The 25,824-nt window shown below is 37.6% G+C and overlaps 1 protein-coding gene across 4 annotated transcripts in view; it reads left to right on the top strand.

The window, feature by feature from the left end:
* TNIK (TRAF2 and NCK interacting kinase) overlaps positions 1–25,824 on the top strand; it is a 406,336-nt gene that overhangs the window by 262,521 nt on the left and 117,991 nt on the right. For all 4 annotated transcript variants that reach the window (XM_082393876.1, XM_082393877.1, XM_082393878.1 and 1 more), the window contains exons 5-7: positions 9,769–9,879; positions 13,335–13,425; positions 15,779–15,909. In XM_082393876.1, coding sequence (XP_082250002.1) covers positions 9,769–9,879; positions 13,335–13,425; positions 15,779–15,909 — 333 coding nt within the window. The remainder of the gene's footprint in view (positions 1–9,768; positions 9,880–13,334; positions 13,426–15,778; positions 15,910–25,824) is intronic.

Below are 25,824 nucleotides of genomic sequence, written 5' to 3' on the forward strand. Positions count from 1 at the left end.
CCTTATCAACTGCTCAGGGCCTGATCCGGAAATCAAAAAAGGGAGCTCTTTCAATAAAGATTCCGATCTCTCAGAAACAAGGCGAACCCTGACACACAACATGGCCATCTCATTCTGCTGCATCTCAGCAAAGAGAAGCTCTCCACTTTGCTGCGTGCCATTCAGACACTGGGCGTGAGAAGGCCTGTCTATTAAATGGGTTAACTACCTAAAGTTAGTAAGCGAAATCACACATATTTTGCTACCTTTTTTTGATACCACCGCAACAATCACGGGGCTAGACTATCTCATAAAAGGAAAAACATTTCTGATTAGCTTCCAAAATGTAGGTTGGTCAAGTGACATAGCAGATGATTATACTGAGATGACTCAATAAGCCATTTATTAGACTGTATCCTTGAAGACTTGCAGAGCTAAGCGTTAGGAAATTATATTGCGTGCATTTAGGGGAAACATGCTAGCAGCTGGCTGAGACCTGGCCTGGCGTCCGGAGACCTGGAGTCTCACCTTGACCAGAGGCAGCATCACTGTCATTGGTTTCTTTCTTATAAAAACGATAACTTTGGACGAGGTCTGAGTTTTCAAACTGGCGACCCGGAGACTAATTGCTGCCCAGGTAAATGGGTTTAGTTTGGCCCACAGAAGGTGGTGGTGCTTTAATGATGCCAACGTTAGAAAAAAAATACAGCAGTTCCACACAAAAGTCTGGATTCCTTGAAAGGTTTTGAAAAATCAGATGATCTGGAACTCTTGGGCCTGAAGTGCTGAATATCAGCAGCACGTTAGAGCAGTAGCTCGGCTGTCTAGAGGGCACGCGCCCACTCCGATTGCACAAGAGCCCAGTCACTGCCTGCTGTCTTCCATGCACGCTCCACTTCATGCACTGACATTGCTTTTCCACGCCCCATGTAAGACCATCTGGGAATGAGATACTGGGATGAACCAAGATGTCTTTCAATCACCAATGGGGGATCCTTTCTAGAATCTGCAGTGATGTTGGCCACAGCCCCCGAAATCCAAGTTTCTTATAGTTTGGATTTACATTGCTGTAGCATCTTGGTTTGGCAAAAAGCATGCTTACTAACATTTTTGGTTGTCTTAAGATTGAAATGTAAAGTGCTGCAGATAGTACCATTAAAAATCCAACCACCTGTAGCTGAGTCTCCTGAACAGTTCATTGAAATTTACTCTTTTCTTAGTTCTCTGCATCAGAAATGAGGCTTTCATAGGGGAGAGGGGGTTAATTAGTGTTTGATAATTTTATTACTAAAGAATTCTCTTCCTTCATATATACAGCCTAGGTCACTTGTCTGGAGAAGTGATTGAATCTTATTATTTGTGAGTAGAAATTTGTAAAGGCTGAATTTGGTAAATATAGAAGCATGCCTGAAATAGTAGGAGGAGGGATTGTAAACAGTCTCCCAGTCTTGGAGCTGCCCCATTGCATGACCCGTAGAGATAGAATGTAAGTTGCTTACATACAAACACAGAGCTAAAGCTGCACCTGATTTAATATTTTGCAACTGGGCTTGAGTTCAGCTTTAATGGAGTCATTTTTATGAATTAACGGGTGATTCTGTGACAAGAATGTGAAAATGATTTCTTCTTTTATCCCAATGAATTTCATTTGAACTGTGCTTAAACTGCTTTTCACCTTAGCAAAAGGAAGACTTTATATATGCTTACAGTTACTCTGCTAGTGGTCTATACAACCCTCTGTTTCCTATTCTAGATTAATTTTGAGCTGAAGTCAATATTCCTGTTTGTGTTGCACTTCTCAAAATTCTCAACTACCAAGTTTCTTAGTCCTAAGTCCTCTAAAGCCAGTGTTGCTTTTACTTTTCCTATTTTTAACTTTTCTGAAAACTTGCTCCCCTATCCCCATCCCAAATTCTTCTAAAACTAGCCTTTAAGGTTAGTTTCTATGATTGAGTCCATGACTCAAGTGGGCATGTGGTGATTTACCCCTAACAGGAAATACCCTCCAGAAGATCTTGCATGCATACTGAGAAATTTGAGTACCAGGTACCAAATCCAAGATGCAGCTAACTTCTCTTTCTTTGAATGCTGTCATGCTGATTCTCAGATGGCTCTCTCCTTAGACATGGGCGACTACTGAGCGTTTCTAGCTGTCCTTTGAGCAGGCTTCTTGTTGCTAAAAATACCAGCTGGCTTAGTAGATTCAAACTGTGATTGTCATTCTCAACATATAAAGTGGTTCATATCCAGAAACTTTATTGACAAAACCTGAGACTTCACATCCTTGGGGCTCATCTTTTTATGTTTGGAAGACTTAGAATTTGTAGTTATAAGCATTCTGTTTTCAAGTCCAAGAATATAATTCAGAAGCCAAAGGAGTTTTTGTTTCCCCAAATACATGCTAGTTTAAAAATGAATGCAAGGGACTTCCCCAGGGGCGCAGTGGTTAAGAATCCGCCTGCCAATGCAGGGGACACGGGTTCGATCCTTGGTCTGGGGAGATCCCACATGCCGTGGAGCAACTAAGCCTGTGCGCTACAACTACTGAGCCTGCACTTTAGAGCCCGCGAGCCACAACTACTGAGCCCGTGTGCCACAACTACTGAAACCCGCGCACCTAGAGCCCGTGCTCTGCAATAAGAGAAGCCACTGCAATGAGAAGCCTGCACACGGCAAGGAAGAGTAGCCCCTGCTCAAAGCAACTAGAGAAAGCCCGCATGCAGCAACGAAGACCTAACGCAGCCAAAAATAAATAAATAAAAATAAACAAATAAATAAAATTTTTAAAAATTAATAAAAATGAATGCAAAAGCCAGTATAGGTTGCTTTTCCAAATTTGAAATTCCCCACAGTTTTGCTTTACCTTTACATCAGTTAACTGAAATGATAAACGTATACCCACCAATTTTTGTACTTCCATACACACATTTTATATTGTGCAACTTAAACTACCTTTGGCAAATGAAGCAGCATTCTGTAACAAAGTACTGAGTTTGGGTTTTGTTAACACCTTCATAAATCATGCAGATGGGATCTTTGGCTATTCCCAGCTACACGATAAAAATATCCTGTGCCTTGCTGATGTTTCTGGACCTTCAAGGTCAATAGGCTGATCCTCTGCAGACTTGTGAATTCTTGGAAGTTTATCTTTCCTCTCCTTTTCTTAGACTGCCCCTGCAATTGCTTGGTGCAGACTTCTTTCATCTTAGGTCGACCTTCATCCTCCCGCTCCCTCCTCTTCCTCACCCCTGTTTCCCACCCCTCCTTTTACTACAAAAGAGAAGGAATCTGTTAGTAGTCATTTTTCTTGTGGGTGACTGACTAGTGACATTTGGGGGGAATATGTTCTTGTCAAGATATTCTAGGCTAGTCCTGCAGTCTTAAAATAACTTAAAGCTTTGTTTCTTGTTATAGGAACTTAAAACCAATTAACTAGCAAGTGAGTGAATACTATAGGGACCCCAGAAATCATCCTAAGCCTCTTAGGCTGACTCTGCGAATAAACCTTTTTAAATTCTTTCAGAGGTGACTCGGGTTGGAAAAAAGCAAGTTAGAAGTGACCACATCTGCTGATTCCAAACCCATGCCCCTCCCGGTTAGGGGACGACCTCAGGGAAGACTCACATAGTGCTTCTGCGACTGCTTCTGGGATCAGCTGAGGCCAAAGACTCTTTTCTTTTCTTTTTTTTTTAAATTAATTTTTATTGGAGTATAGTTGCTTTACAATGTTGTGTTGGTTTCTATTGTGCAGCAAAGTGAATCACCTATACATAAACATAGATCCCCTCTTTTTTTTGGATTTCCTTCCTATTTAGGTCACCACAGAGCACTGAGTAGAGTTCCCTGTGCTATACAGTAGGTTCTCATTAGTTATCTCTTTTATACGTAGTAGTGTATATATGTCAATCCCAATTTCCCAAAGACCCTTTTCTTAAATACCGTCCTGAAGGAGGGGGAAAGCACAGGAGGGCATAATAAGTACCTCCTTACCCCACAACCTCTAAGAGAGAGTATCCTGCTCATCAGACAAAAGTATGTGATAAACAACCATGCAAATTGTGAAATATGTTAGAACTCTTTGTTTTAAAAAATTAACCATTTTAATTTGCATAGAAACAACTACCCACATTCAGCAATCCAGGCAACCTTTTCCCTAACAGTTGGATTGCACTACACACTGTGCTGCTTTTTAAATATTTCCACCTTGACAAGGTTCCAGGTCCAGCCCAGGCCCAGCCCCCATCGTGCCTGAGCGCAGTTCTGTCCTCACTTTAACTTAACCTTCTTCCTTTCTTCCCAAGTGACATGCATGTGTATTTTCATTTTTCTGACCCAGTTATGTAGGTGATATTGAATGAGGATTTCAAATATAAGATTCTCTTTAAACCTCTTACACCGTCTTCCAACCCTCCAAATAAAAAGATCCAGTGTTTTAGGATGCACTGCTGTGTCTTCTTGCTGTATGATACAAGCTTGAAAAAAAGACATGTGTCCTTGGTACTCTTTCATTAACAGAAGTTTTAGAAACACATGTGCACCGTGCCCTTTATAGGTGCTCTTTCAGCCATCTCCTCACCATCCAAGTGAAGCAGACCTTGGGGAGCTATTAATGCTATCTTCCAAGTTGGAAACTTTTTTTAATAAATGCAAACAGACCAAAGAATGGATAAGTAATAGAGTTTGAGATTTCTGGCTACCAGAAGCTTTCCATTCTGTAAAACACAATGTTCACATCACACATATAAGGCTGATGCTTTTATTTTGTTTTAATAGTGATGGTGGCGGGGTGCTGAGCCCAGCGGAGCTAGGGAACATGCCCAAGGTCATACAGCTAGTGCTTGAGAAAGCATGATGCTTTCAACCCTGCTCTAGTTACTTAATGAGTATATATACCATGGATAAGGCTGCAGACCATAACTAAGCTTCATTTCCAAATAAATAAAGAAAAGGGAATTGAGGAGAAGGAGAATTAATGAAACAATAAGTGCAAATCACTCAGCCCAGTGCCTGGCACATGGTAACTTCTCAGTAAATGTTAGCAAGCATTGTTGCCCCAGTGTCAACTCTTTGAGGACTTTCTTTCAGGAAGAATATTAATGATGCATTATTTCTTGCTTGTGAGATGTGAAGTTATTGACTTATCACTGCTCGGCTTGGCATGTTGAGCCCTGTTTCTGTTTATTAATGTGATGAGGTTACTTGTGGTGAGGGAGTGTCCCCGCTGTGTGGTGGCAGTAATTATCAGTGTTGCTGTGAGGCTGCAGGAACCGATTGCTAGCAAAGGCTGGTTTCTTTCTTTCTTTTTCTTTAAAAAAAATCCCATTACATAATTTAACAATCATTTTGTTCCATAGTGAGATGAAAAGAACTTAGCAGCCTTCAGCTGGAGCTGAATGGAGAAGCAAATTATAGAAACCACTGACATTAGTGCCTGGCTAGAGCAGGATTGTTTCCTACTGAATTTCTGAAAGTATTTTGTCCAATCTAATTTTGAAAGACTGGAGTCACTGGGCTTCCACTGCTTTCCTTGTGAACTATAATTATGTGGTTAATAGAGCTCAATGGTGGGACATTTTCCCCAGCTGACACAGGTGCAATGGATGCACTTGTAGGAGGTCTGGTTGCTGTGTTTTTCAAGATAGGATTTGGAGAAGGGGCACAAACATGTTTTGCTCACTTGAGAAAATGTTCTTTTCTTTCTACCCAAAGATGTTTCTTTGGTCCATCCTGCTGCTGTTAAACCACAATTTACATAACTGAGATTTTCTTTAACTTTGTATTTATAGAGAATCCCCAAAATACACAAAAGTAGACAGAACAGTATAATGTGCCCAAAACTAGCCCCAACAGTCATCAAACCAGTAGTCAATCCTGCCCCATCTACACAGCCATCTACTTCCTCCCTTCTATTATTTTGAAACAAATCTCATCATCTTTAAAAAAAAAAATTCTGGTAAAATACACATAGCTTGAAATTTACCATTTTAATAATTTTAAAGTGTATAATTCAGTGGGATTAAGTACACAATGTTGTGCAAACATCACTTCTGTCTAGTTCTAGAACTTTTTCATCACCCCAAAAGGAAACTCTGTACCCATTAAGCTGGAACTCCCATTCTTCCCTCCACCTAGTGCCTGGAAGCCACTAATCTGCTTTCTGTCTCTGTGTATTTGCCTATTCTGGATATTTCATATAAATAGATTCATACAATATTTAGCTTTTTTCCTCTGGCTTATTTCAGTTAGCATAATGTTTTCAAGATTCATCCAATGTTGTATCATGCATCAGTACTTCATTCCTTTTCGCAGCTGATAATACTGTATTGTATGGCTATACCACATTTTATTTATTCATCTGATGGTGGACAGTTTAATTCCACCTTTTGTCTATTGTGAACAGTGCTGCTTTGAACATTCATATGCAAGTTTTTGTCTGAACACCTGTTTTCAATTTTGGGGGGTATATACCTAGAAGTGGAATTGCTAGGTCATGTGGTATTTCTATGTTTTAACTTATTGAGGAACCATCAAACAGTTTGTCTCAGTTTACATTCCCTCCAGCAATGTAGGACGGTTCCAATTTCTCCACATTTTGCCAGCATATTATTTTCTGCTTTTCTTTTTTTTTAAATTATAGTCATCCTAGAAGGTGTGGAGTGGTATCTCATTCTGCTTTTGACTCACGTTTTCCTAATGACTATTGATGTGGAACATTGTTAGCTATTTGTATATATTTGTATATATTCTTTGGAGAAATGTCTATTCAAGTGTTTTGCCTGTTTTTAAATTGTGTTGTTTATATTTTTGTTGTTGAGTTGTAAGAGTTCTTTATACAATCTGGATACTAGACCCTTATTAGATATGTGATTTGCACATATTTTTCCCATTCTATGGGTTTTCATTTCACTCTCTTGATAGTATCCTTCAATTTTTAATGTTGATGAAATCCAATTTATCTCTTTCTTTTGTTGTTTGTGCTTTTGCTGTCTTAGTTAAGAAACCATTGCCAAGTCCAAGGTCATGGAAATTTACCCCATGTTCTCTCCTAAGAGTTTTACAGTTGTAATTCTTATAGTTAGGTCTTTGATCCATTTTGAGATATTTTTTGTATGTGGCGTGACGTGAGGGTTCAACATCATTCTTTCACATGTGGATATCCAGTTGACCCAGCACTATTTGTAGAAGAAACTATCATCATATCGTTTTATCCATAGTACTCCAGTGTGTTTCTCTAAAATATAGGACGTTTTTGCACATATCCACACTACTATTATCACACTTAAAAAACGTCAACCACATTTCCTTAGTGTCAGCAAATATCTAGACTGTAGATTGTCTCAAAAATTTTAGCAGCATTAAAAAAAAAAAATCCGTATCCAGATAAGTTGCATCCATTGCAATTTGTTGGTATATCTTCTTAAATGTTTTAAAATCTACAGATTTCCCCTCCATCTCTCTTTATCCTTCTTGATATATATTTGTTGAAGCAAATGGGCCATTTACCCCATGGAGTTTTTTTGTTTTTTTTTTTAAATTTATTTTTGGTATATGAACATCTAGTTGCCTATATATTCTTTTTTTTCTTTTTTCCAAATTTATTTATTTATTTATTTATGGCTGTGTTGGGTCTTCGTTTCTGTGCGAGGGCTTTCTCCAGTTGCGGCAAGCGGGGGCCACTCTTCATCGCGGTGCGCGGGCCTCTCATTATCGCGGCCTCTCTTGTTGCGGAGCACAGGCTCCAGACGCGCAGGCTCAGTAGTTGTGGCTCACGGGCCCAGTTGCTCCGCGGCATGTGGGATCTTCCCAGACCAGGGCTCAAACCCGTGTCCCCTGCATTAGCAGGCAGATTCTCAACCACTGTGTCACCAGGGAAACCCCCTGTGGAGTTTTTTATTCTAGGTTTTGTTGATTATATCCCCATGATGTAACATGTTCCTCAGTCCTCTGAATTTCCTGTAAATTGGTAACTGAAAGTAGAGGCTTGATCAGATTTAGTTTTTGGGTTTTGTTTTGTTTAGTTTTTTTGTTTTTGGCAAGACTACTCCTTAGGTGATGTTGTGTTATTCTAATCAAGAAGCAAATCATAACTGGTTATTTCTTTTTTTTTTTTTTTATGTTAGCAGCCATTGATCATCAGTGCCTAAATCCACTAGTTTATTGGAGGCTGTGAAATAATGATATTGTAATTCTATTATGTCTTCTTCACTTATTAGATGGAATATTTGTTTTTTGTGAAGAGAAGTTTTACCTCTTTTATTATTTAATCACTGTGGTAAAACTTGTATAAGAAAGGCAGTGTAAATTCTTCATTCTTTCCCTTTATCTACCAGTCTCAATATAAGAAGTTGGTTCTTCATTTTCTTCAAACAGTGCCAATTATATTCTTTTTAAGGGGTGTCTTTATTAATGCATTTAGTTCAGCATATTTAATGTGTTTCAAGATATTGCAGTTTTTATTCTTACTGATGCTCAAATTATCCCATCTTTGGCCAGTGAGACCTCTTAAAGTTGATTCCTCAGTCCTGTCTAACATGATATTGTGGTCTTTGATAGCTTCCTGGCTCTCATATATGGTAATTTTACAACTCTTACTGGGTTGGAACGAGGTCTGTTGTGGCATTTTCAAATTTCCTTACAAAAGCTCCTGATCAGTCTCCACGGGTACTCTGGAGAAGATTGGAGGGTTTCATTACCCTTTGTAAAATCATAAGAAGATAAATCAGAACAGACATTAGAAACTCATTCAGGAAACTCATTTCATGAGTTTTTATTGTTTCAACCAGACATGCAGAAAAATAAGGGAACATTATTTCTGCCCAAAGATTTTGCAGCCTGGTGGGGTATCTTTTGGGACCTGGTGACATGGTGCTGAGGTTAGGAATGTACATTTGGACAAAGCCAAAACCATCAATGTGATTTCATTATGGCCCTGTTTTAGTTCTGTTTCTAGTGTCAAATCAGAGATTGATTGCTAGTCATTCTAAATTATTGTCATAAAAAGATGACTTTTGTGGCAGACTTTTTGAAGAAGAGGGAGAATGTATGGAAATGGATGTGTTTCTCTAAACCTAGAAAATGAATGTAAAAGCAAATGGATAGCTTTTCCTCCTCTAGTCTCTACTTCTCCATTTAACTAAGGGAGACGTTCATTTTCTGCCTATTTTATAAAGTTGCTGAGTACTGTAATGAGTTTATATTTATAGAGAACTTGGAGCTTTGGGGATGAAAAGTGCTAAATTAGGGCTTATTGTTTATTGAATTTATTTGATATGTCCAGCCTCCTGGGAACCTTTGCTGAAGTTAATTAAAAGCAGATAGTCCTCACTCTGACGGCTTACAGGGCCACTTACAAGCCAATAACATAAACAGTGTGCACTGAATTGTTCTGACTTGGGATTGCCTAGACAACCACAGCTCTTTCAGACAGGGGAATGATGCTACTTTTATGGGAAAGAAGAGTTTGACCGTTGGATAAAAACACAGGGATATTCTCAACTACATCTGTACCACCTAACTGCCCTCATTTAAAACAAATACTTAGAATATGAAGAGTTTCCTAGTTTTCCAGCTATAATTTTCAGGTTGGAAAATTAAAAATAATCTTTCCTTTCTTTCATTTTGGGAAAAAATTAAGATAAAAATTTAGGTTTAATATATCGTTTTATGGTCACTTTTTCTTTGCAGGAACGGCATTTCCAAAGCATCCAGGTGGGACACCTTATGCTTTCTTAACTCATTGGAAGCCGTGAAGTGTAATTATAATAATGGCGTGTTTGCTTCCTTTGCCAGTTGGTGATGGAGTTTTGTGGTGCTGGCTCTGTCACTGACCTGATCAAGAACACGAAAGGTAACACGTTGAAGGAAGAGTGGATCGCGTACATCTGCAGGGAGATCTTACGAGTAAGTGACAACACGGGGTACCTTGGGAGGTGGTGAACTTTGCACTGACCTTCCACTAATTTGTAAACATGTTAGAAACCTCCTTAGAGCTTTATTCTGACAGTGACGATGGCAGTGGTAGTGTGTTGTGGTCTGCTGTAATGGAAGTGAGAGCCATTCTGAATAGGCGTGTGCACTCTCATTTGGAGGGTTAATTGGGTGATTTCTCTTAACCTGGGATTCATTTCCTATGGGATTTCCAATTGGAAATCTGATTTTAGATCACAGAGATAGTGTCCCACTTAGGAAATGGATTGTTTAGGGATATTTTGATCACTCATTTGAGTTTTCCATTTGTGAAAGTTTATAACTAATTTAAGGCTTGTGTGACTTTAGCCATTTTAGTACATATAACCTAGTTTAATTGATTTTACCTTAAAAAAATTATTTGAGACAATATCTAAAACCAGTCAAGACAGTGGACAAGAATGTGCCCATTTGCCCAGTTTTGCCCACAAATCCCACAATCAAACAGTCTAGACAATAGTGTCATGTATTTGCTGAGTTCACTTCAGGGAGAAGGAGGTAATTGGTCATATTTTCGTTTGTTCAGATTAGTTTAATTATCTCTTCCTACTAATAAGGAGGCTATTATATGTCCACTGAGCATTCTTACTAGATCTGCTTGGCAGCTATTTATTTATTTATTTATTTACTCAGCCTTCTTAATATAAGGGGACAAAAGGTAAAACAGTTTGCATGATGTGTCCAAGATATGCCTTTGAGAGACAGATTATGTGCTGGGGAAGAAAGGAAAGGAGGGAGGGAGGGAGGGAGGGAGGAAGGCATTAAAAAATTATGTTTATCCCTTTAATTCAACCCACATTAGGAAAAGAAACAAATAGAAAATGAAATTTTAAAATGATAACAGTTGTATTAGCATAAAAATTCAAATACTTGAAAATAAATGTACAGAAACATGTGAGTGATTTCTACACTGGAAACTACAAAATATTACAGACAAATTAAAGACGACATTAATAAATAGAGGTGCATATACTATTTCATGAATTAGAATGCTCAATATTATAATGATGTTATTTCTCCCTAATCTGATCCTTGGCATCATTAAACTGCCTATCAAAATCCTTCTAGGTACGTTTGTCGATCTTGACAAGCTGATTTTTAAAACATTGTATGGCAATACAAAAGGCCAAGAATAGCCAAGGCAATTTTGAGGAACAAAGCTGAAGAATTTATGCTGCCAGTTACCAGGACTTATTATAAAGCTGCTAAGTAATTTAAACAGAGCGGTATTGTCACAAGAATAGACAATGACCAATGAAACAGAATGGAGAGTCCATGAACAGACCCACTTCATACGGACACCTGATTTATGACAAAAGCAGTGCCGCAACACATAGGGAAAGGGTCTTTTAATCAGTAAATAGTGCTTGATCAATTGAATATCCATATAAAAACATGAAGCTTATACCTGCTTTATATCATGTTTAAAAATTAATTCCAGGTGGATTATGGTTATAAATACAAAAGATATAAAAAATAAAACTCTTAAGAGAAAATATAGGATAATACCTTCATGGTTTGGAGTAGGCAAAAAGATTTCTCAGAGCACAAAACAAAATTTGAGGGAAAAACAATGAGGTATGGTTGCTCAACTCCTTCAAATCTGACATGTATCTCCAAGTATTGATGTGCCATTGTGTAAAGTTAATTTGGATTTCTGAGGTAGAATTTTACTCATTCAGGAAAGCATGACAGATTATTTAGTCATCCAGACCACCCTATGGGTGCCAAGAATCTACTGAGTCTCCAGGGCTGGTTCTGCCTACTCTGGCTTTCTGCACTCCTGGGTAACCCTACTGGGGATCAGTCATGTGATCTCCAGGGTTCTAAAAGCAGCAAGGATGTTTCACCCCATGAGTATCTCTCAATAGCTGGTTTTAAAACGTGTGAAAACATGGTTTTCTTCCTTCTTCCAGTACGTTCTCCCAAATGGTAATACTGGTATTTGAGAAATAGTGACTCATTGGAAGGGACATTTGATCACCCAAAGGTCCCTAGCCACAAGAAGTTTCAGAGAAACTCCATGTATTTTATGATCTCATTAAATACAACCTTTGGCTCACTTACTTGCTGTGGTATCTGCTTCCAACCACTTTGATGGTAAAAGAAGGAAATGGATCTTCAGTCCCTCTTTTAAGGATTCATGGAGTGGTAATATGCTGTGAAAACTATACATTTTAATCTATTTGATGCCTACCTCAAGCCAAATCGACTAGATAAAAAAGGTAATTTTATAAGACCCAAACTAGTGCCTCAAACTGTCCTGTCTCATGGTTTATGTTTACTGATATTCCTAAACACAAACATGGATCTTTTGGGGCATTCATATTCTCATGCTGAATTTTCTCAACAAAAGGGAATTCAGATATCTAGTTGTGTTTTTTTTTTCTTTTTGTTTCAACTTCATCTTTCATACCATGGTTTTGTTATTGTGGAGAAAAAATTAAAACTACAGAAAATCATAAAGAAAAAAACAGCAACACTTGGGTACCCAATACCTTGAATTAACAAGTGTTAACATAACATGATTTACTTCAGTACTCCACTTTTAGATTCTCTTAGGTTACAGTTTATCTGAGAAACATGAGACCACCTTAGAACAAGTCTGTAGTTTTTAGAACCCACACCACAAAAAAACCCCAAAATCAGAGTAATTCATGGAGAAATGGAACACAATCAGGTTGAGATGTCACTGAATAATTATTTCACATGATGAGCACAAAGTCACAAATATAAAGCACGAAAAATGACAGTGATGAACATTAAAAAAGGAAATCGAAATTGCTGTTTTCCTTTTTTAATGTGAGACATTGGCTAAAGCCAATGGGAAATTTCTTGGCTGATCTGAGTAATATTTTATTGTGTTTAATTCAAATTGTGTAATAACTTTTAACTTTTAAATTCAAAAATTGCACAAAAAAGTGGAGGGTAACTTTTAAATTCAAAAATTGCACAAAAAAGTGGAGGCTTCAGTTAAATCAGATTTCTGTACAGACTCTGTAGATATTACTGTTACCAACTGGCAAATACAGGTGGTCCTCACTATTCACAGTACTGTTAGCTGAAACATGTGCGTTTTGAAACCGTGTCATGGCCTGTGTGGGTCCTTGTTACCCGAGATCAAAGCTGATATGCAAGTGTTTCATTTAACACCGTACCAGGCATTGCAATGACCACCTGTATATTTCAGTTTATATTGATCATTGCCTGAAGTTTAGAACAAACAAACATTGTACTCCATTTAGAATTATGACCACATGAAAGATATAAATAAAATAATGGAAGTATCTCTGGGTGAGTTTAAATTTTTTGGATCATTAATACTCAAAATAATTTTTTACATCTGGATTTATATTCCTATTAACCTTCTCAACTCTCCTTCATTCCAGGGGCTGAGTCACCTGCACCAGCATAAAGTGATTCATCGAGATATTAAAGGGCAAAATGTCTTGCTGACTGAAAATGCAGAAGTTAAACTAGGTAAGAACAGAATCCAGTGAGCCTAGGAATTGCAGGAAATGATAGGATTGTTTCAGCTGTTTTTTCTTTTTAAATAATGAATAAATTTGTCACTGTGGATTTGGAGGTCATTGTACCTAGAATGGAAAGGAAAATGTTTCTTTGGCTATTTAAAAAAACATTTTCTAAAAGCACTTTGAGGAGTGAATTTGTTGGTATACAATATGGTAAGCAGATCCATGTGCTTAATTGGTGTGTAGAAACAATTGAGTTTGTTTTTTAAGCAAAGACCCTTTAGATTAGAAGTGACTGACCTTGGAATGGTTTCCCCTATCTTACAGTTTGTTTATATTGTTGCTGCTATAACAGACAGTGATGACATTTTTTTAATTGAAAATATCCACAGACATTCATTATTTAGAAAAATGAATTCCTGCTATATTCCCATATGTTTTAAGTTATATTTACATCGATTTCATTATTATCTAGGGCACCTGTACAAAATGGACGCTCAATATTCTACTTCACGTGCATACTAATTATCCCACTTCCACCTGCCAGAGTTATCAGTGAGGGAACCCTTTTCTCTGGTCTATTAGCCCTTCCCACAATAAGTCTGGGATTATCCAGATAAGGTAGAGAATCCCCACACGCATTTGACTACTTGATGTATATGAGTAAGAGCCTAGATTGACAGATACCCTATAGGATATGCAATTTGTCTTCTACAAAAGAATCACTGTCCGTATGATTGTTTATTTTCAAAGAGATTTAAATGTCTCCAATGGTTATATCCCAAACACTTGCTCTTGCCTTTTTGTTAAAATATACAATTTCCGTTTTTTTCTTAGTTAAAATTTGGGCCCAAACTTTCATCTCATGAATATTCCCTGTTAAAACAAAAGCATACGTTAGGTAGGGAGAGCAGTTATATATATACTGACTACATAAGCTATCCTCAGAATAGTCACATAGCACTAATTAACAGTTACTTGTTGAGAGAATATTATATGCCAGGTCCTGTACAAAATGCTTTTATGTAGATGATTTCACTTAAACAGCAGAGCAACACCATGTGAATCTCATCATCCTCATTTCATGGATTCGGAAAATGAAGCTCAAAGAGGTCGATCTAGTAGCCCTAGGTGGCATCACTAATAAGTGTCAGAGATGAGATGCAAATTTAGGCAGTCTGACTCCAGAAACTTAGCTGTTAACTACTTTCTTTGCATCCTCTAAATACTATCCTTTATGGCCCAAGCTTGCCTTTTATTTAACACCTCTTTTTGGCCGCCCATGGAGCCCTGATGTAACCAGATATAACCCCCTGTGCTTTTCTCATTGGTACACTTTATCCATTTATACATGCAGTTTAAAAGTATACATTCACTAGAGATTATCATACTAACTAAGTCAGACAGAGAAGGACAAATATCGTATGATATCACTTATATGTGGAATCTAAAAACATGATACAAATGAACTTATTTGCAAAACAGAAACAGATTCACAGACATAGAAAAAAACTTACGGTTATCAAAGGGGAAAGGTCGGGGGGAGGGATAAATTAGGAGGTTGGGATTAACATACACACACTACTACATATAAAATAGATAATCAGCAAGGACCTACTGTATAGCACAAGGAACTCTACTCAGTACTCTGTAATAACCTATATGGGAAAAGAATCTGAAAAAGAATAGATACATGTATATGTATAACTGAGTCACTTTGCTGTACACCTAAAACTAACACAACACTGTAAATCAACTATACTCCAATATAAAATAAAAATTTTTTTTTAAATATATACATTCACAATAGTGAAAAGGAAGAAGCAACCTGAGTGTCCACCAACAGATGAATGGATAAACAAAATGTGGCACCTACATACAATAGACTATTATTTGGTCTTAAAAAGGAAGGAAGTTCTGATACATGCTGCAACATGCATTAACCTTGAGGATATTATGTTAGGTGAAATAAGCTAGTCTCCAAAAGACTAATACTGTATGATTCCACTTATATGATGTATCTGTAGTAGTCAGATCCATAGAGACATAAAGTAGAATGGTGCTTTCCCGGGGCCGGGGCCGGCGGGGTGGGGAGGGGAGGAGAAAGAGAAGTTAATGTTTAATGGCTACAGAATTTCAGTTGAGGAAGATTAAAAACGTTCTGGAGTTGGATGGTGCTTATGGTTGCACAACAATGTGAATGTACTTAATACCACAAAACTGTCCACTATAAAGTGGTTAAAATAGTAAATTTTATGTTATGTATATTTTACCACAGTAAAAAAAAAAATACACATTCATTTTATCACTGTGTAAGACCTTAGATCATAGACTTTATTCATTTGTCTTCCCTTAACTAGTGGACTTTGGGGTCAGTGCCCAGCTCGATCGAACAGTGGGCAGGAGGAATACCTTCATTGGGACGCCCTACTGGATGGCTCCAGAAGTTATTGCCTGTGACGAAAACCCAGATGCCACATATGATTTCAAGGTATGACTTCTTACTTCTTCATTACGTTTCGAAGCCTGCCTAACATCTCACCCTGAGACTGATGGAGAATTCTCTCATGGCTTTGGGCTTGTGATTTATATAATCCAAAGGGAAAACTTAAAAACATTACTTGAGTTTAAAATTAGAAGACATCCAAGTGAGAATCTTTGTAATGAACTCATCCGTCATATCTGATGGCCTATTTGTAAAAAATGTTTAAACCATTTTCTATATTCTTTTGAACTTCTCTTGCTTCTTATTAGAAAACAGATTTCTATTTTGGTTATAGTTTAGATTTTTGGCGAAGTATATATATTCTGAGAGCTTTTCATGTTAAAAGAAACCAAGATATGAGTTTGTTTTGGGGGGGTCATCTTTTTCTGATTAAAAATAATCATATTTACTCATTTCTACATTGCTCAAAGTTTAATTATTAGAGCTTCTTTTCAATAAGAGAGAACCAAATGGGATGTTGGTAGCTACTTTATGGTGTTTCTGTAGCCTGTTGCAGTGTTTCATAGAAATTTGATTTGTGGCTTGATACTTTGTACCATAAACTAGAAATTTGCTAATAAATTCAAAGCAGTGTTCAAGTAGAGTGGTGGAAGTTGTCCCCTTCTCCAAGAAGCCCTCCTCTTTTCCATTCTGTTAGGCGATAATCAAACATAATTTGTGTTTACTGTCCCATCCATAGCTGCAATGTCAGGTGACATTGTTGTCGTGAATTACAGCTGCAAGTTGAGACCTTAAGGTTGGAGGTAAATGGGATGTAGGAACTGTGGGTGTTCAGATTGTCCAGTAGACAGAGAGACACCCTGTGGTCTCTGTGTAGATCACAGGACAACCTTGGGGAAAACCTGATAGTCATTTCATAGGTGAATGGACCTCTTTTTCAATTATTTGAGGTAACATTGGTTTATAACGTGTTTCATGTGTACAACATTATAATTCAACTTCTGCATACCCTACAGCATGCTCACCACCAGAAGTCTTGTTTCCATCCATCACTATACAATTGATCCCTTTTCCCCATTTTGTGCCCCCTTTCCGCTATGGTAACCACCAATCTGTTCTCTGTAACTATGTGTTCGTTTTTGTTTTGTTTGTTCATTTCTTTCTTTTTTTCTTAAATTTTTTCTATTGAAGTATAGTTGATTTACAATGCTGTGCCAATCCCTACAGCAAAGAGACTCAGTTATACATACGTACATATTCTTTTCCATTATGGTTTATCACAGGTTATGGAATATAGTTCCCTGTGCTATACAGTAGGACCTTATTGTTTATCCATTCTAAATGTAATAGTTTGCATCTACCACCCCCAAACTCCCAGTCCATCCCTCTCCCTCCCCTCTCCCCCCACCCTTGGCAACCACAAGTCTGTTCTCTACGTCTAGGAGTCTGTTTCTGTTTTGTAGATAGGTGCCTTTGTGCCTTATTTTAGGTTCCACTTATAAGTGATATCATATGATATTTGTCTTTCTCTTTCTGACTTACTTCACTTAGTATGATAATCTCATGTTGCATCCATGTTGCTGCAAATGGCCTTATTTTGTTCTTTTTTACGACTGAGTAGTATTCCATTGTATATATGTACCACATCTTTATCCATTCATCTGTTGATGGACATTTAGGTTGTTTCCATGTTTTGGCTATTGTGAACAGTGCTGCTATCAACATAGGGGTACATGTATCTTTTTGGTTTTTTTAACATCTTTATTGGAGTATAATTGTTTTACAATGGTGTGTTAGTTTCTGCTGTATAACAAAGTGAATCAGAAGCTGGGATGAAGTGAGAGAGTGGCATGGACATATATACACTACCAAATGTAAAATAGATAGCTAGTGGGAAGCAGCCACATAGCACAGGGAGATCAGCTCCATGCTTTGTGACCACCTAGAGGGGTGGGATAGGGAGGGTGGGAGGGAGACACAAGAGGGAGGAGATATGGGGATATATGTTTATGTTCATTTATTTCTTATATTCCACATATGAGTGAAATCATACAGTATTTGTCTTTCTCCATTTGACTTATTTCACTTACCATAATAGCCTCAAGGTCCATCCATGTTGTCACAAATGGCAAGAGTTCATCTTTTTATGGCTGAGTAGTATTCCATTGGGTATATATATATATATATATATATATATATATATATATATATATCTCACATCTTCTTTATCCATTCATCCATTGATGGGCACTTAGGTTATTTCCATACCTTGGCTATTGTAAATATTACTCCAGTGCATATATCTTTTCAAATTAGTGTTTTCATATTCTTTGGATAGATACCCAGAAGTGGAATAGCTGGATCATATGGTAGTTCTAGTCTTAATTTTTTAAGGCTCTCCCTACTGTTTTCCATAGTTACTGCACTAGTTTACACTCTCACCAACAGTGTGCAAGGGTTCCCTTTTCTCCTCATACTCTCCAACTCTTTATTTCTTGTTTTTGTTTTTTATAATAGCTGTTCTAACAAATGTGAGGTGATATCTCATTGTGGTTTTGATTTGCAATTCCCTAATAATTAGTAATGTTGAACATCTTTTCATGTGTCCATTGGTCATCTGTATGTCTTCCTTGCAAAAAATATCTATCATCTCCTCTGCCCATTTTTTCAATTAGATTGTTTGGGGGTTTTTTGTTGTTGAGTTGTATGAGTTTTTAATATTTTGGATATTAACCTTTTGTAGGATATATGACTTGCAAATATCTTCTTCTATTCAGTAGGTTGCCTTTTTGATTTGTTGATGGTTTCCTTTGCTGTGCAGAAGCTTTTTAGTGTGATGTGGTCCCACTTGTTTATTTTTGCTTTTGTTGCCCTTGACTGAGGAGACATATTCAAAAAGATATTGCTAAGACTGATGTCAAAGAGTGTACCACCTATGTTTTCTTCTAGGAGTTTTATGGTTTCAGGTCTTATATTCAAATCTTTAATCCATTTTAAGTTAATTTTTGTGTACCATGTAAGATGGCTATCTAGTTTCATTCTTTTGCATGTGGCTGTCCAGTTTTCCCACCACATTTATTGATGAAACTTTCCTTTATCCACTGTATATTCTTGGCTCCTTTGTCTTAATTAGTTGTCTGTATGTGTGGAGGGCTCTCCGTTCTGATCCATTGATCTGTGTGTCTGTTTTTATGCCAATGCTCTGCAGTTTTGATCACTATAGCTTTGTAGTATAATTTAAAATCAGGGAATATGATACCTCCAACTTTGTTCTTTTTTCCTCAGGATTGCTTTGGCTTTTCAGGATCTTTTGTGGTTCCATACAAATTTTAGAATTTTTTATTCTGTTTCTGTAAAAAATGTCATTGGGATTTTGACAAGGATTGTATTGAATCTGTAGATTACTTTAGGTATATGGACTTTTTAACAATGTTAATACCTCCAATCCATGAGCACAGAATAGTTTTCTATTTCTTTGTGTCTTCTTCAATTTCTTGAAACAATGTCTTATGGTTTTCAGTAATGGTTTTCACCTCCTTGGTTAAATTTATTCCTAGATATTTTATTCTTTTTGTTGCAATTGTAAATGAGATTTTCTTAATTTCTCTTTCTGCTAGTTTGTTAGTGTATAAAAACACAATAGATTTTCATATATTTATTTTGCAACTTCACTGTATTTGTTTATTATTCCTAACAGTTTCTTTAGTAGTGTCTTTAGGATTTTCTATGTGTAAAGTCAATAGAAAACCAATGTCATCTGCAAATAGTGACAGTTTTACTTCTTCCTTTCCAATTTGGATGCATTTTATTTCTTTTTCTTGCCTGTCTGCTCTGGCTAGGACTTCCAATACCACGCCGACTAAGAGTGTAAGAGTGGTGAGTGGGCATCCTTGTCTTGTTCCTGATTTTAGAGGGCTAGCTTTCAGGTTTTGACCACTGAGTATATTAGCTGTGGGTTTGTCATAGATGGCCTTTGTTATGTTGAGATACGTTCCTTCTATATCCATTTTATTGAGAGTTTTTTTTTTTTTTAACACAAATGGATGTTAAATCATATCAAATGTTTTTCCTGCATCTATTGAGATGATCATATGATTTTTATCCTTCAGTTTGTTAATACAGTGTATCACATTGATTCCAGATGTTGAACCTTCCTTGCATCCCTGGAATAAATCCCACTTGATCCTTTTAATGTGTTGTTGTTTTGGTTTGTTAATACTTTGTTGAGGATTCTTGCATCTATGTTCATCAGAGATATTGGCCTGTAGTTTTCTTTTTTTGTCTGGTTTTGGTATCAGGGTAATGTTGCCCTCGTCAAATGAATTAGGAAGTGTTCTAGCTTCTTCAGTTTTTTGGAAGAGTTTGAGAAGTTTAAGTATGACATCTTCTTTGAATGCTTCATCAGTGAAGCCTCTTGGTCCTGAACTTTTGTTTTGGGGGATGTTTTTGATTACTGTTTCAATCTCCTTACTAGTGATTGGTCTACTCAGATTTTTTATTTCTTCATGATTGAGTCTTGGAAGGGTGTATGCTTCTAAGAATTTATCTATTTCTTCTAGACTGTCCAATTTGTTGGCATATAGCTGTTCATAGTAGTCTCATAATTCTTTGTATTTCTATGGTATCTGTTGTAAGAGAAATGAACTTATCTTTCATTTCTGATTTTATTTATTTGAGCCTTCTCTCTTATTTTCTTTGTGAATCTAGATAAAGGTTTGTCAATTTTATCTTTTCAAGAACATAGGCACATGGACTTTTTTTTTTTAACGTTTTTATTGGAGTATAATTGCTTTACAATGGTGTTTTAGTTTCTGCTTTATAACGAAGTGAATCAGTTATACATATACATATATCCCCATATCTCCTCCCTCTTGCGTCTCCCTCCCTCCCACCATCCCTATCCCACCCCTCTAGGTGGTCACAGAGCACCAAGCTGATCTCCCTGTGCTATGCGGCTGCTTCCCACTAGCTATCTATTTTACATTTGGTAGTGTATATATGTCCACAGATACACTACCACTCTCTCACTTTGTCCCAGCTTACTCTTCCCCCTCCCCGTGTCCTCAAGTCCATTCTCTAGTAGGTCTGTGTCTTTATTTCCGTCTTGCCCCTAGGTTCTTCATGACCTTTTTCTTTTTTTTTAAGATTCCATATATATGTGTTAGCATACGGTATTTGTTTTCCTCTTTCTGACTTCCTTCTCTCTGTAGGTGCATGGACTTTTCACCAAAGTACTTTAATGATCACCTTGAAACACCCTCATCTTACAGCTGTGGAAACTGAGGTCCAAGACCTTTGCAAGTGCACACCCCGTTAGTGATCTTGTCAGAGACTTGATCCCACATCTCCCACTCTCTGTTTAGAGCTCTTTCCAATATATTACCCTGCCTCGCTCTGATGCAATCCTATATAAATATCCAATTTACCAACAAAACAGCCTCTGAAGAGTATATTTGAAGAATTCCTCTATTAAAGAACATTTTTAGTTCTCCACATGTGGGGTTATTATGGAAATCAGGTCACAAAGATGCAGACATTGCAATGTCTTTGGGACCCAGTGTCTCAGGGCATTGACAAAATTATTTGCTTCTTTGGAGAAATGCAAGCTTGAAGGTCTAAAAACAAAATAATCTCCTGTAAATTTCCTCCTTCTTTCAGAGTTAGTCACTGTAATAACCTGACACCAATCTGTCTGGAAACAGCTGCCAAGTTAAAAATTAATCTCTTGCCAAAATAAATGTCATTTATTTAAACTGCTAATGATAAGCACATTTAAATAATTTGATTTGCAAATCCCTTCAGAGGAGCCACTACAAAATATATGTCCCAGACCAGATACGAGTATCATAATTGGCTATAAGCAATTCTTCAAACTATAGTTATACCTAACAAGTGCTAACGAGTCTACATCTGGGCCACAGATATTTTAGACTGCTTTATAACATACCATGGAGAATCACAGTGTTTCAAACTTTCAACCTTAGCTTAGCCTTTTAAGTATTTTGGCTGGCTGTAGTATATATGGGACTTTTGTTCTGAGGCATAAAATTGATCCCTGTGGGACTTCCCTGGCAGTCCAGTGGTTAATTAAGACTCTGCACTTCAAATGCAGGGGGCGTGGATTCGATCCCTGGTTGGGAAACTAAGATCCCACATGCCACGCGGCATGGACAAAAAAATAAAAAAATATAAATATATATATATAAAAAATAGATCCCTGTGATGTAGTTGTTTTCAGTAGAATAACTAGAAGAGGATTTCCTCTGGTGAAGCCAAAGCTTGGAGTTAAACTGGTATCTTAAACCTCTTTGTTCAGATTAGGACTAAGAAATACAGTTTGGGGCCAGTGAAAAAATTTTTGAGCCTAATGCATAACCCTAGGTGTGGACAAAGCCTGATGTATGAATAACCACAGGGGGCATCATGCTGCACAGGGTGATTTCAGAGGTGCTGGAAGTCCTTGTGACTATGAAAGTATCCTGAGACATTAATAAGTTGAAGATTAATTTCTGTGCCTTTTATTAAAAAATAAAGAATCCTGATGAGAGAACAGATTCAACTCTATCAGCCATTTTCGACCTTAGTACGAATTAGTTTTTTAGGATTGTCATAAATGTAGGTTGTACAAGAGGAAGAAGAAGTCATGGCAAAAATATGAGCTTCATTGATCACTTGTCCTGGGAGCATGACAAAAGGGTAGATTAGGAAGACCAAGCAGGAAGGAAGATTTGGGGGTTCTTTGAAGATTCATTTTAACTACTTTGTAGTTTTACTGTGGATCAGAGAAGAAGCTCTACTTTAAATAATCTTTCTACTTCTTCTTTGGCATCAGATCCTATACTTTTTTCTGTTCACTATTCTTAGGAATGTAGCCTGTCACCAGGAGACAGCTTGACAATATACTGACTTTCAAAACCCTTTACTCATTCACTCAGCGTGTATTTATTGAATACCCACTATGCAAAAGGAATTAGCCAAGCTCTATCTGTATGGGCAGTTTTCATCTAGAAAGTCCATTTGCAATCCCGTCAAAGTTAAATGGTTTGTTACTGTGTGTTTGGTTGTCCATTTGAGCCAGAGTGTATCCCAGCCTCAGAAACTGATGTCAGCATTTGGGGCTCTCACGTGCTGTAGATACTTTCAGCCTAGAGGGCATGTTTAGAATAAAAGATGACTTGAAGGCCACTGGGCTTTGTTAGGTTTTCTATCACAAAAGCCCTTTCTTTAAAATAAAGACAAAATGCAAAAGAGTATAGTTTGGTTTTATTACAAAGATTTGATTATTTCTTCATTATTTATTATTTTATTTGTCTACAGTGTCTTTAGAAACTGCTATAAATTTTTTTTTTAAACTGGAGAAATTCAATAAAATAAGAGCCTCTGTGGAAAGTAGTCTGAAGAGCTCATGCTTTTTTTTGCAATCTGGTTTTGTCTGATAATCTACTGGGCACAGTAAGTAACTGACTGAAAATAACCCCTATCCTAAGGAGGAGTGCCAGAATCTCATTTGCCTGGTGTGTTCACTTTCCCCTAGAGGCCCTTCCTTTCTTGTTTTCAGAAAATCTGTCAAAACACTTCAAGCAAAAGGAAAGGTTTCATTCTCCTGATAAGTATGTGGGGCAATAATGAAAGCTTTCTCATTTAATAATAAGCATTCAAAAGACTTGAAATTAATAAAACTGTTCAAAATTCCTAGGCTGTTTAAATTGCTATTTTTTTTTAACTTGAATTTCATTTCAGTTGGATGGGATTTGGCAAGTATTTTATAGTCCTATGTATTTATTGCTTTAACAGAACCACTCACTAAAGAAAGTTCTCTGTGGCCAAAAGCCCATTCATAGGGAATTGGCTGAATAAAGACTGGCACATCTGTCCACTGGAATACTACGCAGCCATTTGAACAATGAGGTAGTGTATATGTTGAAGTTGGGCAGATCCCAAGATACAGTGTTAGGTACACAAAGCAACTTACAGTATAGTACACATAATAGACTCTTATTCTCCCCTACCCCATGGATAAATGGCATGTGGATGGAGAACTTAAACTTTTTATTTTATGTATCTTTCTGTCCTGTTCTAATTTTTTAAACCATAAATGGTCATGCTTTCATAGTGGTTTAGTCAAGTAAGAGAAGTACAGTGAAATGGCATATCCCCTCAACCCCACCACACATCCTCTGGCCTGATCTGTGCTAATGTCATTTGTTATTCACCTAAACTCTGTTTATGAGACTGTGCACACAGGTGCTGTGGACCATTTAAAGTCATAGGTGTCTCCTGCAGAGTTTGGGTCAGTATTGTGCTCTCTGGCTGTAGAGCAAATACTCATTCTCCACTGTTATGGGTAATTGGCTTTATTCAGGCAGAATGAAAAGAGCCCCTGTAGGTAAGAGGCTCGACTGGAGATAAAGTGAGCAAGCTGACTAGTCAGGGGAGCATCAGCAAGATGCATGCGGGGTGTCACGTAAGAGGATGATATTCACATCGCAGAATGAGGTTTACCTCTCAACTGAGACCTGGCCTCTGTCTACTGAAATTTCAACAAAGGTCTCATGCCCACGCGGTAAGAAGGAAAGATGATACACACACCGTTATTATTACGAGCGGAAACAAACTTCTATTAAACACATTTCTCATGCTCCATGTTCACACCCACCTACACAGCATTCCTTACTCAGACATATCACCACCTCCTCTGGGCTCCAGGCTGATCCCCAGGTGAAGAGAATAAGCTACTCTTCCAGTATTTTCCCTCTGGTCAGATAACAAATGTAGTTGAACAAGGGACTCCGTGGGAAATGGGATTATGAATAACTACCTGTACTAGATTATCCTCAGTCACCCTGAACTCACCACCCTGCTTCTGTTTATATATAATGTAGTATATAAGTATACGGCATAGGGAATAAGTCAGCGTTTTGAAGTTGGGCAGGACTGGATTAAAATGTAGACTTCATCTCCTTGCACTCTATTCCTTCAGGGAAGTTATTTAACCTTTCTGAGTCTCTGTGGGAATAACGATTGTATATTACACAATTGTTATATTAGAATAAAGTGAGCTAACATATGTAAAGGAATTAATTCAATGCCTATTTGGTAAGTACTCAATATACGATAGTTAATATTTGTGTTTATGTGTCATGTGAAGGTACTGCCATTTGGAGCCATTTTGACCTAAAATAAACCCCCAGCAATATCATAGGGTTTGAACTGCCTGTTTGCATTATACACCTCTAATTGTCTGCTTACATTGAGCCAGAATCTGTTTCTCTATAACTTCTATCTCTAGATTAAGGTGCTGCCCTTAGGGACCCATACAATAAATTCAATTTCCTTTTTCCAGCTGGAACATTTCCAAAAAGTGAATAAAGAAGAAATTACATGACAAAAGACTAATTTCTGGTCTTGGTAAAATGGCCGATTTCTTGGTCTTGGTAAAACTTGGTAGAATCCACTGCACCGGTTATGCCTGGTATGAAGCTATTGTCTGTCAACTCTAGACCTTGCTACCCTCTGCTGTGGGATGATGGGGCCAGGATTCAGCTAACCCCACTTCGGCCTGTCCCTCTGGGTAGACTGCAAGGCTGGAGAAGGAAGGACACGCCCTTTCCTGTTTGCTTCCCCTAAGCTTCCTGTTTGCTCCTGCATCATCCCAGCAACTTCTTTGAGTACCAGGGCTCCTTGTCAGCTTACCTGACTCAAGTTTGCTGGTTGAAATGCCAGTCAGTGATAACTGGACCTCAGGATCTGTCTGTGCCACTATTTGTTAAATACCCACTATAGACACTGCGTTGTGTTATGAACTTTGCAGATATTATCTCACTGAATTCTCGAGCAACCCTGCAAGATAGGTGTTCTCTTTGGGCTACAGGTGAGGAGATGGGTTCAGAGGAGTCGAGGGGCTCGCCCCAGCTCTGCTGGCTGCGCAGCGTGTGTTCTTTCTGCCTCTCGGCGCACGCT

The sequence above is a fragment of the Balaenoptera borealis genome (genome assembly GCF_965194805.1).
Source record: "Balaenoptera borealis genome assembly, chromosome: 5".
NCBI classification, from domain to species: Eukaryota; Metazoa; Chordata; class Mammalia; order Artiodactyla; family Balaenopteridae; genus Balaenoptera; species Balaenoptera borealis.